This window comes from Manis javanica, chromosome 16 (assembly GCF_040802235.1).
Source record: "Manis javanica isolate MJ-LG chromosome 16, MJ_LKY, whole genome shotgun sequence".
Taxonomy (NCBI): Eukaryota; Metazoa; Chordata; class Mammalia; order Pholidota; family Manidae; genus Manis; species Manis javanica.
The window spans coordinates 25,106,136-25,121,873 of record NC_133171.1 but is presented as its reverse complement, the minus strand read 5'-3'; the positions used below and the strand labels follow the sequence as shown (position 1 = coordinate 25,121,873).

The 15,738-nt window shown below is 42.3% G+C and overlaps 1 protein-coding gene across 3 annotated transcripts in view; it reads left to right on the top strand.

The window, feature by feature from the left end:
• Nucleotides 1-15,738, top strand: part of KCNQ5 (potassium voltage-gated channel subfamily Q member 5) — a 455,253-nt gene that overhangs the window by 328,510 nt on the left and 111,005 nt on the right. For all 3 annotated transcript variants that reach the window (XM_073225085.1, XM_073225083.1, XM_073225084.1), the window contains exon 3: nucleotides 8,243-8,369. In XM_073225085.1, coding sequence (XP_073081186.1) covers nucleotides 8,243-8,369 — 127 coding nt within the window. The remainder of the gene's footprint in view (nucleotides 1-8,242; nucleotides 8,370-15,738) is intronic.

Sequence of the window (15,738 nt, the reverse complement as noted above, 5' to 3'; positions counted from 1 at the left end):
AACAGAGCATAAATCAGTCATTTGGGACATTTTCAAAATGCTCCTTTTCCTGTGTCTTTTGGGAAATTTCTGGGATAAAAGATCTTCGCATATAAATGTGGCTAACTGAATTACTTTTCAGAGGGAGAGCTACAGTTTAACAGGTGTGAAAAACTTGAAACGATAAATTATTCCTAGAGAAATTTCAAGAATCAACCAACCAGAACGGGGGGGCCCTTAGGAGGGACTGGACTGTCCTGGTGCTCCTGAGATGAATGCATCCGTCGAAGTCTTCCCAAGCCTTCCAGCCCCCAGGCCGGCCCCAGATGCCGGCTTGCAGAGCCTTCTAGGTGACCGTTGCCAAGGGCAGGAAGCCTCGATGCCCGCTCACACCTTGTTCTGGTCTCTCCATCCTCACCCCACTTCTATTTCTGTGCCCCCTTGTGCCCATCCCCACTCAGTGTCCAAAGCACCTTCATAGAATTCTCCCACCCTCTCACAACACTGATAGGAGTGTGGCTCTGAAGGTCATGAACTTGGGGTGTCTTCAGATCTAATCCATCCCCTTAGCAAAAACATTCATTACCTCAAATTCTCTTCCAACACACTAATAGTTAATATGCCATCCTAAAAATTAAGGAGAGATGTGAAAGCAACCTGGATTGATAATGGCATATGATGACCTTTAAGAAAGGATTCGTGAACATGGGTTTAGGGCGTTTTTCTGTTCTTCAAAGAAACAAAAATCCAAAAAAAGGACTTACTTCTGTACAGTTATTTCTACACTCCAACTCAAGTGTGGAGCCATCTCTTGATCCTGATTAATCTCAGTTCCTTAATATGTATCATACTAGCAGGATCTTCCAAATTACAAAAGACCTATAACTGCAGCCCTTTTAAGTGATTTCTTTGCAATTTATGACTCAGTCTGCAACCCAAATCCTTTCCCGACAGGGGTTCCGTGAGGAAACATGCTGGTCTGCTAGCCGTCTGCTACTTTAAGTTTACACACAACAGCAAAGGAGCAAAAATAGCTATGAATTGATTATATTAATATTCTGAATAAAGGCAATAGTTCCAATTTTGTATGACTAATTAGCCACAGCTCCCCAAGAATTGGTGCAAATGTCACAGAGTTGATAATGTCAGCATTTCATCTTCACAAAAATGCCATTTGATGGCATGAAACCAGAAAAAACTAATGGTCACAGCAGACAGCTTGTAAATTAGACAAAGGTCACTTTGTTTTAAGAAGCAGTGCTGTTAATTAATGAGAAAACAATTAGAACATGAGCTGTTAGACATTGTGAATTTGTACCAAAAAAAAAAAAAATCAATCTGTAGCTAAAACCACCTGCAGTAATACGAAAAACCAGGTAACTGGAAGAACAGAATTTAAATCTTAAATTTTATAGCAAAAGCAAATCTATCAATGAAATAGCATCAGAGTTCTTTGGTTTGACATGTGAAGATTCTTCCTTAACATCTGGAAAAGAGGGCTAATGATCAGTTGGTGTTCTCAGTAAATGTTCCTGATAATAACCTGGAACTACCTACCACCGCCTCCTGGGTTTCTGAATCCCTATCTGCATTCCCTTAGTCTTTAAGAATAGGGAAGGTGCTCTGTTTCACCAAAATTCTGTGTGGACAAATGAGGAAACACTGTAATTCCTTGAAGACAGATAATAAAAATAATAAATATCACCATCAGTTCTGTAGAGAGCTGTCAAGCCAAGCCCTTGGGGCTTCAATAAGAGACAGACCCACTGTTAATAACACCAGCTTTGCATTACAGCTTCCCTCCAAGTAGGTCAAGTACTCTGATTATTATTCGCTAATCTCTCGAGCAACCATTTGAGTAAATAATGGGCACTTTGTTTCAATTAAAAACAAGTGAGAGAAAGCGACTGCCTTGTACCGATGTAGGCACAGGCCCCAGAACCATCCCATGGCCGACCCAGCAAAGGCCAGGAGAACCTCCCTGACCAAGTCATTTCAAGTGAGCATAACAGATGTTTGTACTTCTAATCCATTTGGAAATAAAACGAGACCCCACCAAAGGGTCGTTTAGCAGACACCATGACACCAAAACACAGCGGGATCAGACCCAGCATCTGACCTTGAACAGGAACACATCTCTTCTGAGTGTACCCCACATCTAGATGATGGGCAATGACATTTTTTTAATTGACTTTTTTTTTTGAGATAATCATAGATTCACATGCACTCTAAGAAATAATATATATGGAGATACCCTACATACACCTTACCTAGTTTCCCCCAGTGTTAAAATTTTCTAAAGTTATACAACCAGGGTAATGAGATTGATCCAATCCACAGATCTTATTCAGATTTCCCCGATTTTGTTTGGGGTATTTGTAAGTGGATGTGTATGTATTTGTATATGGGCATGTATCTATTTATATATGGGCATGTATGTATTTGTATGTGTGTGTGTATGTGTTTGTATGTGGGTATTTATTGCCATACACCTTATCATGTGCGGATGCTCATGTACTATAACAACAGTCATGACAACACGTCACCATCGCCACAAGGACCTCTCTCGCTGCCCTTTGCACAACCGAATCCACACCCTCTTCCCCATCGCACGCTCCTCTCCCCACCATCCTCAGCTACAAGCAGCCACTGTTCCGCACTTCTAAAATTGTTTTCATTTCCAAAAAACTGCATAAATGGAATAATAAGGTATGTGACCTTCTGGGATGGCCTTTTCTCATTCAGTGAAGTTCCCGGAGATGGCTCGAGTTGTGTGCACCAACAGTTCGTCCTTCCTATTGTGAGTGGTATTCCATGGTGTGGATATACCACTGCCGATCCTCTGGTGGGGACATCTGGACTGTTTTCAGTTTGGGGTCATTAGGAGTAACTCCACTATGAACATTCACGTACAACTTTCTACAGAAAGAAAAGTTTTCATTTCCCTGGTGTGAATTCCTAAGAGCACAATTGCTCAATCATACAGTAACTACATGTTTAGTTTTATAAGAAACTGTCAAAGTGTTTTCCAGAGACATTGTCCCATTTTACATTCCCACCAGCAATGCATGAGTGATCCGGTTTCCCGGCATCTCCCCAGCGTTTTGTGTTGGCCCTGTTTTTTATTTTAGCTGTTCTGATAGGTGTGTAGTGTAATCTTATTGTGGTTTTAATTTGCATTTCCTATATGGATAATGATGTTGAATATCTTTTTACATGTTCATTTGCCATCCCTATATATCCTCTTCAGTGAAATGTCTGTTCATGGCTATTGCTCATTTTCTAATTGAATTGGTTTCTTACTATTGAATTTTTAGAGTATACATATATATTTTTCTAGATACAAACCCTTTGTCAGATATGTGGTTTACAAATATTTTCTCCCAGTCTGTAGTTTGTCTTTTCATCCTCTCTACTTTTATGAGGTCCAACTTAGCAGATTTTGCTTTTATTATTTGTGCTTTTGGTGTCAAGTCTCAGAACTCTTTACTCAGCCCAAGTTCCACAAATTTTCTTCTATAGTTTTTAACTGAAATTCTTATAGTTTTAACATTTAAGCCTATGATCCATTTTAAATTGATTTTTGTAGGAGGTGTGAGAAATAGATTAAGATTCCTTTTTTTTTCACATGTATGTCCAATTCCCCCATTTATTGAATAACCGCCATTTATTGAAAAGGCTATTTCTTCCTCCATCAAATTGTTTTGGCACCTTTATCAAAAACTCAATTGAGCATATTTATTTGGGTATATTTTAAGTTTTTTATTCTATTCCATTGTTCTCTATGTGTCTGCCCTCACCTAATATCACACAGTCTTAATTACTAGAACTATATAATAGGTATTAATATCCAATTAAATTATTCCTCCCACTTTTTTCTCCTTTTTCAAGATGTTTTAGCTATTGTAGGGCCTGTGCCTTTCCATATAAATTTAGAATAAGTATGTTTATGTGTACAAGGAAAGCTTGCAGAGATTTTTTTATAGGAATTTCATTAAATCTATAGATCAATTTGGGAAGAGCTGACTTCTCTGCTGAGTCTCCCAATTCCTAAATAAGATATTTCAATTTATTAGGTCTTCTCATTTCTCTCAACATTTTGTAATTTTCAGCATGCACATCCTGTACATGTTTTGTTAGCTAAACATTTTATTTTCTTTGGCATGGTTGTAAATAACATTGTGCTTTTTATGTTGCTTTCCACATCCTCATTACTAGTATACAGAAATGTGATTGATTTTTATACATTAATTTTGTATCTTGAAACCTTACTTGTGGAACTCATTTATTGATTCTAAGAGGGGTTTTTTTTGTAGCTTCCATATAATTTTCTCTCTAGACAGTCATGTCATCTGCAAATGAAGACACTTTTATGTCTGCATTTCCAATTTGTATGCCTTTTATTTCTTTTACATGCGTTATTGTGGTGACTGTTATTCAACTATGCTGAGTAAGACTGATGAAGTAACATCTTGCTTTGTTCTTGATTTTAGGTGAAAGTATTCAGTCTTTTACCATTTAGTATGACAATGGCTCTAGGTTTTTTTGGAGATTCTGTTCATCAAATTGAAATAATAAATCTCTATTCCTAATTTGCTGAGAGCTTTTATCATGAATGGGAAAACCTCATGCAGAACAAAGAAAGTGGACCCTATTCTCACACCATATAAAAAAATCAACTCAAAATGAATAAAAACTTAAACATAAGGACTCAAAAAATAAAACTAGAAGAAAACATAGGAAAAGAACTTCTTGGTGTTGATATGCACAATGACTTTTTGGATATGACCCCAAAATCATAGACAACAAAAGCAAAAATAGGTGAGATTGCATCAAACTGAGAAGCTTCTGCACAGCAAAAGAAATCATCGACAGCATGAAGAGACAACCTCTGAACTGGGAGAAAACATTTGCATACCATGCATCTGATAGTAGTTACCATCCAAATATATAAGGAACCTCCGTACCTTAATAGCAGAAGAACAAATAACCTGATTTTAAAATGTAAAAAGAACCCGACTAGACAGTTCTTAAAAGAAGACATACAAATGAGCAACAGGTATATGAAAAGGTGTTCAACATCACTAATCATCAGGAAAATGCTGATAAAAATCACAATAAGATAACATCTCACACCTGTTAGAATGGTTGTCATCAGAAATACAAGAGATAACAAGTGCTAGTGGGAATGTGGAGAAAAGGGAACCCTTGTACCCTATTGATTGTAAATTGTATCCTGTAAATTGGTGCAGCCACTATGGAAAGCAATATGGAGGTTCCTCAAAAACTTAAAAATCCAACAACTGTATGATCCAGCAATCCCACTCTGGGCATATATCCAAAGGAAATAAAAGTCAGGATCTCGAAGAGGTATCTGTGCTTCCATGTCCACTGCAGCATCATTCACAATAGCCAAGATATGGAAACAACCTAAAGGTCCACCAGTGGACAAAAGGATAAAGAAGGACACACACAATGGAATAATATTCAGATTTTTTTTAAAAACCTGCCATTTCACATTATAAATGCTGAGTCAACCCTAGCTTAAAAACAAGAAATGAACTTGGAGGAAATTATGCTGAGTGAAATAAGTTAGACACAGAAAGATAAGTATTGCATGATCACACTTATATGTAGAATCGAAAATAGCTGAATTTATAAAAGAAGATAGTAGAATGGTGATCGCCAGGGCCTGGACAGGTAGGGGAAAAGGACAGAGATGTTCGTCAAAGGGACAAAGTTTTCAGTTATGCAAGATGGTTAACTTCTGGAGATCTAATAGTGTATTGTATACTGGAAATTTGTTAAGAGTAAATCTGCAGTGGTTCCATCACATAAACACACACAAAAAAATGTTAAGACATGTGAGGTGATGGACACGTTAATTAGCTTGACTGCAGTAATCACTTCACAATGTATAATGTATCAGAACACATTGTACACATTAAGTAGATACCATTTTTATTTGTCAGTTAGCCCTAAACAAAGCTGAGAAAAGAGGGAAAAAAAGGAAAAGTGTTCTTCTCACAATCCCATTCTCCCCTGTTCTGTCAGATTTGGGATGCATTCCCTCCTCTGGCTCAATAACACTTTGCTCCTTTTAACTGAAGTAAGATGGAAATGTCAGGAACCATGAGGCAGAATCCTGGCACGTGGTTCTCACACCTTGGTTGCCTACCATATACGCCAGGTCCTCGGCCCGGCTCTGGGCCGGAAAGCGGCGCCCCGCAGCCACCTGCAGGGCCCTTGCCCCTGCTTGTCACTCTCTCGATTGGGGATTTCTGAGGTCATTGTCCACACAGTTTAAAACCCAGCCCAGGCAGACAATGCCAGACGAGGGTCTAGAAAGGGGAGGAGAATTCTACCCTAATGCTACTTCCCTTGAGGCAGGAATTGTGGCCCAGTGGTGAAATCCAATTTCAACTTCCTCTTACTCTGTTTGGAAGTGAATTTTTTTCCTAAGCACTCAGAAATTAAAGTAGTAAGCAACATTCCTGAACAGGGGCCTGAGTAGAGAATTTGTACCCATAATTCATCCTGCCTCAGTGCCGTGTAGAAACAGTGCCATGACCACCTGCCTTACTTTAGCACAATGGCCGTATGCAGACTGGTGTCATCGGTTCCCTTGAAAAAGAAAAATCATTATATGGTAGGTAACGCCTCGTTGCCTAGGCCACATGTGGTTCTTGAGTACCCCTGTGTGGCCTCTCCCATAGAAGGCCAACTGCCCTGGCACAACAGGAGTTAAAGGCAGGAATAAAAGTGGGCCTGCTAGTAAAACCAGATGGCATGCGGGCACATGGGCATCTCCAGCCGTCACATTTGTGGGAAGGTGCACTGGATTCAAAACAGGTGTTCTGCCACTTTAGGCACCTCTGTGAATGAAGAGATTCAGTTACCCAGACACATACTTAAAACCAAATCTACACCAAACCCTCACATCATCAATGGGTGTTTCTTGACCATAGTTTTGGTTTTCTGTACAAAAATCTCTTTGAAGATTTATTCCCTGGGTAGTTTTAAGTCACTGTATATAAGCAGCAGTGATAATGGAGATTTATTTCCAATCATGAGAACTATTTGTGGATTAATTAGTGAGAAATAACAGAAGGCTAGAATGATGTATCTCTACCAGACATTTCAAAACTGCGGTGCCTTATCTCACACTCTAACTACAGAAACACACATACGCCCCTGCCACTCACAACAAGAATACCACTTTCCTAAATCTGATGACACTTTTTATCTCGGGACACGGGGATGGGGGACAGGGAGTGGATTAGGACCTTTACTTTCCATGTTCAATATTTCTGTGAAGTGTGAACATTTAATAAAGACCTTGTATCACTTTTAAAATTAAGCTACTATAAAAAGAATGAATAAATATTGTTTCACATTATAAATGCTGAGTCAACCCTAGCTTAAAAACAAGAGATGGATTTATTTCTTAAAGGAAAAAGATTTCAATGAACTGGATCAAGGGGCGAGATGATGGTGACAAGCTGGCCCCAGAGATGCAGCTTCTTACAAACCCCACTTGGTTTCCCCTCGGTGGCCCACTGCCTAGTGACTCTTTCCTCGGCCTAACTCATCGCAGAGTCGTTTTGCAGAGCAGGTGTCATTTTCCAAGCAGCTCTCACTGAAGGGCAGCGTAACAATTTAGCAAGCTTCAGATTTGGAGAATGTGGGGTCGCGTTTCTGGCGAAGGGTTTATGCACCACACACACAATAACGCTTTTGAAACTCGCTGTTTTATAAGGGGATTTTTGACACTGTAACAGGAGAACTCAGTATTATTCTAAATATTTACTTCTTTTTTCTCTGAGAACAACTCTCAAGGCCTTAGGGATTTATCACTCCTTAGAGCAAAGTGAAGGTCTCTGTTCTGTAAAACTGTAAAGCTGTGTTTTTGGAGTCCATCCCTCTTTGATTTCACATGTTTCCAGGTAGCTAAAGTCAGTTACACTCTGTAGTCCAGAGAAGTCCGATTGTAAGTCGGCCTGCATACTTAGTATTAAAACTGACTCCTAAATTTGCTAAGTGGTGAAGACTTGAAAAGGAATAGCATTCGGCGCGAGGGAACACAGACGGTGCGAGGGTCAGACGTTCTGCAGCTTTAAGAGGATTTGGAACAGGAGCAGGTAGCCTTAGGTCACTAACTACTGAATGTTTCAGACCAGGTGCCTTCATGTCGGGAAATCCTCAGCGGGCCTCTTGCAGAGGCGCCCCGGTGCCGCGCTCTCACGCTGCCTCTTCCCTGTAGGAGTTCGTGATGATCGTCGTCTTCGGTTTGGAGTTCATCGTTCGCATCTGGTCTGCGGGCTGCTGCTGCCGGTACAGAGGATGGCAGGGAAGGCTGAGGTTCGCCCGGAAGCCCTTCTGTGTCATAGGTGAGTGCCAGGGCCTGGCCCCCAGCCCTCGTGGTGCGGCCTCCCCCGTCTCCCGGCTCCTGCCCCGCGGCGGGTCATTAACGTTAGAAGCTGACGTCCACCGACTGTACCCGTGGATCAAGCGCTCGCGTTGTAAAAGTGTTGACTCACTTAGTCCTCACCACAACGCTATGAGGGGGGCATATGTATTCTCCGTATTTTATAGATGAAGAAACCGAGGCAATGAGAGATGAAGTAACTTCCTAAAAGTCACACGGGTAGGAAGTGGTGGAGCTGGGGTTTGAGCCAGGTAGCCTGGCTCCAGAGCACCCACTTGTATCAGATTTAGGTATCCTGAACTATTAGTTCTCCCTCAGTTAGGGAAGCATTGATTTCAGTGAGTGTAAGAACCCCTTTTTGCTCTACAATATGAGCAGTGCCCTTCTGTGCCCCTGGTTGGCTGGAATGTATCGCAGCGCGTTCGTCCTGGTGAACCCTATCGGTTAGCGTGCCTCCAGAATGATGAGAAGCATAGCTTCCTTTAGTCACTGGTAACTTTAGACCTGATAAAGTGTTTTACACTCTGAAACTTGAGTGAGCCAAACAATTCACAAGACAGATGGTTGGCCAGGATTCGCTCAGCTTCTACAGAATAAGGTCGGCTCATGGGTGACTGCAGGAATGTTCCATTCCAGATTTTAAAACCAATTAAAAATAGATTCTGTTCCAATTCCAGAGGCAACACCAGTGTGTTTCTGGCTTTCAAGCAAGGAAAGTTCTTTCCCAGATGCCTGCCGCCTTTTGATAGCTGTTTTCAGCCCTGGAGCCATCAGCACATCTGAGTCCTTTAATCTTCCTCTTTCTGTCTGAGACCCGTGCAGGGCTGATGCAATACGTGGTGGTCACTGGTGGGCCTCTCAGTCAGGACCGTGCAAACATAGTATTACGTGGTCCAGTGTGGCTGCAGTTCTGTTAACTCTTTCGGCCTTTGGACAGTCTACCTCTAATAAGTTCATTGCTTTGGGAGAAAATTTCGTGGAGATGTCTATCTATCCACATACATCCAATATATATAATAAATCCCCATTAGAACAGAGACAAGGTGTGTACTGACGTTTAGGATAACTGCATTCTTCAGTCTTTTATTTAATGTGTGTGTAATGGCTTGATTCATGGTCTAGCTGAATCGATGTGATAGTGAAACAGGTTCAAATATGGCTCTTCAGTATGAGGTCAGTGAAATTTAGCCCACACACAGGAGCCAGACGTCCCCTGCCTGGAGGCAGCAGGCTGGACCCAATGACTTGTGAAGCCCTGTTTGGCAAGTCCATAAAAATGATTGATGTCCCCAATAAAATGATAAAGTACAAAGTAAAGTGAACCCTGTAGTTCCCTTGTTAAGCTTAATTTACTGTGGCAAAAATGAAAAAAAATAGCATCTCTCATGTCTATGATAACTGTTCAGAGTTTGGAAACGTAGCTAAGATATGCCAAGACTCCATGTATTTCTAAGATGTGATCAGACTGAACATGCCCAAGTCATACCCACACGTTTTCCAAGGTCTTGAGTATTGAAGAAAAGGAAATAGAAAAGACTGTGGTCATCTGACAGTGCCCTCCATGTGGGAAATGCTTTCTGTAAGCTCACCAGTGTTGTTCTGTTTTACTGCGAACAGTCTGAAGCTGCAACAGTGGTCAGCCAGCAAGCCTCGTACACGTGTGAGCACTACAGACACACTGACAGTACTTGGACACTTGGACGCGAGCTGACAGAGGCCCTTAGGCTGATTCCCAAACACTTCGAATCTTCCCCCTCTTGAGCAGCCCATCCTTCCTACCCTCTGCACTCTGGTCAGAGCCAGCAGCGTTTCCAAAGCTTGTTGGTTTAAGAAATCATAAAACCACTGTGTACTTGTGTTTGGAAAACATATTTTAAACAAGTAACCTAAGGAAAGGAAAAAAAAAACCTTGTGGATAAAGTGAAGGTTCCTGTGTCCAGGACTCTCCCCTGGCCCTGGTCGGCTAGCCCACTACACACGTGTGGGCAATGCGTCATTATTGACTCTATATAAAGAGCATCGCCTAGTGCTCTGGGCACCACAGTGGCAGGGCTGCAAGGCTGCAGGAGAGCAGAGCAGAGGCTGGGATGGTTGTCGCGACCCTTCAGGGACCGAAGCAACACGCCCAAGGTCTTGATTCTTCTCTAGGCTTTATTGTCTAATCTCTCGCGGCGGTTACAGCAGTTGTCGGGCAGCTCTTCTCCCTCCCGGCGGGCTCCCTTATATTCAGTCACCCAACCAATCCGGGACAGTATCATGCGTGACCTTTAAGCGGATAGGTGTCACGCGCCACTCTAAGCGGGCAGCACGAGCTGTGCACGGGTACGGAAGTCTGCTGGGCCAATCCCCAACAGGGAAGAGGGGAAAGGGTGGTGAGCAGGAAGCAAGCGCCATCATTGTCCAGCTAGAGTGGGGCTCAGCCTCGGCCGTAGGCCGGGCCCCCACAATGGTGGCAGCGCTGAGGACAGAGACTGAGAGGCTGCAGAGCTGGAGACGCCCAGAGGCAGAGACCGGCTTGCTGCCTGCAGACTTGCTCTGAGGGGATGGGATTCTAGTGATTGACCTGCCACCGTGGGAATCAAGTTGGGTATAAACCCTTTCACCCCAAGAACGCTCTACTGTCATTTCTTTGGTCACGTTGAATCTATAGTGAACTTGCCCGGGGCTGAAACCCATTGACAACAGAAACCTACTCAATTTTTTTTTAACTAAGTGCCTTCCTTGATTGCTATATTGATTTATCTCTGCTTGGTTTGGGGAATCTGCTTTACAAGCTAGTAAAATTGTATCCTGAATCAGAAAATTCTTCCTTATACCTGCATGTTCTATTTACATCTCTCCCCTAAGACTCCTTGGAAGTAACATTTCTACAGCTGTGGGCAGTGATCACTGCATTGCTACTGATTTGGAGACAAGGATATTTGTGGAAGACCACCCAAGCTGAGCTTCACTTACCTAGACTGGCTGCTTTACGATTTTTCTGCATTCAGCCCCAGTCACTCACTCAGTGACCTCAGTACTGAGGAAGTGTGGAGGAGACTCACAAATGGATCCCATAGCCATTCTTCTTTCTCGCTTTCATTATGGCCCTAAATATACCAAAAATCATAAATACTACCAAAGGCGGGTACTTAGATCACAGTGATGAGCCTGATACGTCAGGAAGCCAACAAATTATTTCTGACACTGGCTTTCCTGGACTCCCTAGTGATTCTAAAGACACAGCAGAGCCATATTTTTCAGCCTTTCTGTGCACCTCAGGGCAGCAGAAAATGCCGGCCCATTATTAATCTCAGGTCTGCACCTGATGCTAAATAGTTGATTTCTTACTGCTGTTTTAACAGTTCTCCTTCAGCGTAATATTCCTGCAAGGCAAATCCACGGTGTGTCCCCCATGAACCGAGCACATACACTTAGACGTGAAGTGGCCATCAGTCAGGAAAATGCCGACAAGTCCCTATTTTCATGAGAAAAAATGACCAGCTTCTTTGACTAAAACAAAACCAGAGACTTTACTGAAATCAGCCACACAGCCAAGGCCACTCCGACATCTCTGTGAGTCCATCTCACTAAAAGGCCACTAAGCTGCTGATGTGTTTCAAGAGTTATGCCAGAGACTCCCAGAATGGCCACTGGCTTCCGGACTGAAGGCTGGACCACCATTTTTCTGTTTTTCTGCCTTCTGCATCTTTTTTTCTAAGTGACAGGCTCCTGAATTCATTGTTTTCTATACCTTCAATCTCTTCTCTCCTTTAGTACAAATTATGTTCCGTCAGATTGCCGGTCATACGCTCTTCTGCTATTTCTCTTTACTTCTAAGTGTTCAGGCTCCTCCAGTGCATATAGATTCCTTCTGTATGTTTCATTGCACCATCTGAGGGCAATTGAACCCTGTTGTATTGATTGTTCACAGGACATTGATTAAAGCATTTCAATCCGTCCAGCTAGTAAGAGCTGGTATGACTTGCTACATGCTAGGTACTGCCCTAAACCCTCCACCCTGTCTTCCTTAGTCCTCTGTACGTGCTACGATATGCAAGTAAGACAGGGCTTAAGAAACTTGTCCTCAGTTAGAAAGATGGAAGTAAAAGAACCAGGATTCCCTACTCATGATTTCACTCTAGAAAAATATACTCACCCTATAAAATGGCACATCACTTCAGACGCCAAATATGTGGGGTTTTTCTAAGACTACGCGGTCTCCAACACTCCAGACACCAAGCAGGCGTTCAACAATATCGGAGAGTTCTGACACTGACTACCTGGAGAGAGCACAGAGCCCACGGGTGAGGGGCTGGTCCCACAGGCCTTCCCTGACTTCAGATACCAGACACACTGAGGTGCCCAGGCTACACCCACTTCTGCCCAGCCAACTACATATTTGGGGTTCCCACAATCCCCCCACCTCAGGTTCAGTAGTTCACTAGAGTTCATGAAAAGAACTCAGGAAAGCTCTTTATCTACTATTATCCATCTGTTATAAAAGGTACAATTCAAGGACAGCCAAACAGAAGAGAGGCATAGGACAAAGCAGTCAGGGGCAGAACGGCTAAGGGGGTCAGGGGATGGAGGCATGAAGCTTCCATGCCCTCTCCAGGCACACCACCCTTCCAGCACCTCCGTGTGTTCACCCAGCCAGAACTTCTCCACATCCCACGGTTTAGAGAGATTCCTAGAGCTTTCGTTCTATGGGCAAACTGATTAAATCATTGGCCCTTGGTGATGGAATTCAACCCTGCAGGCCCTTTTCACTTCCCGGAGGTCCACAGGCAGGTCTCCAAGATCCAACTTTCTAATCACGACTTGGTCTTTCTGGTAGCCAGCTCCTTCCTGAAGCTCTCTAGGGACCCCCAGCTGCCAGTCATCTCACTGGCATGTACTCTGGAGGTGCCAAGGGTTTTAGGAGCTGTGTGCCAGGAACCTAGGACAATAACAAAATATCTATTTCCCATTATACCACCCAGCTGTGAGAAAATTGCCCTTACTGTTTATTACTATTTTAAATTTAAATTTAATTGAAACTTGTCCATTGTCATCAGTTTAAAAGCAAAGAACCTGATACTTTTATGCTCATCATTAGTAATCCAAGATCTCTGAATGAGAAACCAGACTTTACAAAACAACAGTAATTTCAGTATCAGCTTTGTATATCAGCCTCATTATATCAACTAAATCAAGTTACCTTTTACTGCTCTCTGACCTAAAAAGGAAATTGCACTCCAAAATAGACTTACATGCCTTGTACAAGATTTCATTCTCTCTTGAACAATGTTGTCATGAGGGTCTCTGGATATTTCCTAATTGGAGACACCTCCAGAGTAAGTAATACTACTCCCCGAACTGTCTTTGAATGTTTCTTAACATTAGTAGACTATTGGGAGATCATTGTTGTCTTGGTGCCCAAATTTGAACTTATAAAGTAGCTCAATTAGCTGATATGACTTGGCCGTATGGAGACTGCCCTTAGATGGAAATGCATAACTAAAGGTTATTTCCCACCCCTCCTGTAAACTTAAGTAGAGCTCAGTGATATACATCATAACATTTTGTACTATCAAATGTTGTATAAGAAAATTCATTCACTGACAGAGCATTTATCATGCGCCAAGCATGATCTTAGGTATAAACACCACAAAGATGTATAAGCCTGGTCCCTGCCTGTAAGAGTAGTCATGGTACCCTTAGAGAAGGACAAAACTGAGAAGAGAAAGACTAATTAGGTTGATACAGAGCAAAGGTGATGGAGGCAGTTTTCATGGAAAGAAGGATGTAGAATATCACGACTGATTGTATGAGACAGAGGAGCAGCAGACGCCCTTTGAGCTTAGTCATCCAAAAACACGTATACTATGTCCGCCATGTCCAAGTGTGGTTCTAGATGCTCAGTGGGCTGTGTTTCACCCAATGGGCAAGGTCCTCTTTCTTGTAGAGCTATTATTCCAGTGGACAGAGAAAAACAATATGCAAACATATTTTTGAACAACAGCATAACTTCAGCTAGAAATAAGTGCAGTGAAGAAAATACAACAGAGCTTCTTTCAGTCGGATGACCCAAGAGTCTTTCTAAGGAATGGATACTCAATATTAAATATTAAATATTAAAAAGGAACCAGCCATGAGAAGATTTAGATCTTTCCAGACCAGAGAATAGTAATAGCAGGTTCTTGAGACCCAGTGCACTTGGCTTGTTCAAGGAAGAGGCATCAGGTCATTTGGGCTGGACCTCAAGGAGCAGTGGGTGATGTTGAGGAGACAGTCGTATCCTTAGGGAATGTAGACCGCATGAGGGCATACAGCTGCCTGATACAAGGTAGCTTCTAGAGACAGGCCACAAGGTGAAGGTCCAGTAGATTGCTGGTAGGCTTAATGCTGTATATTTGGGTTAAAAAAAACAACATCTTGAACAAGCAAAAAGTTTGGCTATCTAGACCCTGGGTTCTTAGTCATCTACACTTGCTTGAACTTTGCAACCGCGATATGCAAATGCTTGCCTGTTCAGAATACAAACCTATTCCCTTTGAGTTTCCCCAGTACCTCTGTATCTCCCCTTAGAAACATGAAATTTGAAAAACTAAAAAGAAAAGCTGTTGTTTCCCATGAGCAATGGGAATTAGGGAAATATGACGGAAATTCCTTGACAGCCCCATGGTAACTATCACCAGTAAGCAATTCCCGAGAGCAGGGCTACCGCAGGGCTCCCCAGCATGCTCTCAGTTATGATGGTTTGATGCAGATTTATTTGATTAAGGATTATTTATTTCCCTTGAGAAACTTTCCCTTTTGCCTTAAGATGTTATCTGAATATTTATGATCAATGAGAAGCATTAGACTGCCACTATGGGGTATATTTCCCAAGTGGCACTTGGAATTTGCCAGTGTGAGTCCCATTAACTTCAGAGGAAGCCCGACAGTTAAGCCACTGCACACGGCTTTGAAAAAGTTCTGCAGGATGTCTTTGCAGTATTTTTTTTTTAATAAACCACAGAGCAACTCAGCACACAGCTGATTGCAGTATTTAAGAATGTGGATAATGTACTGTGCAGTAGGAGGCTTTCGAAATTAGATTTTCAAGCTTTATTCCTATTAAGAGTCACAACAAAAATACAAATGCATCTTTAATTCTTCGAAGAGTACCTTTTTATAAAGGAATTTGGAGCTCAGTTAGAATATAGAGCCCATAAGCAGCACCATGTCCCTCTGAGACATTGTTTACCCCATAGACAAAAACACTGAGGCACTGGGAAGTGGGGGTGCTTTGTGCTCAGCCCCTAAGTCAACACTGAAGCTAAGAATAGAATGCCAGCCTCCTATAGCTCATTGCTCAGAAGCCC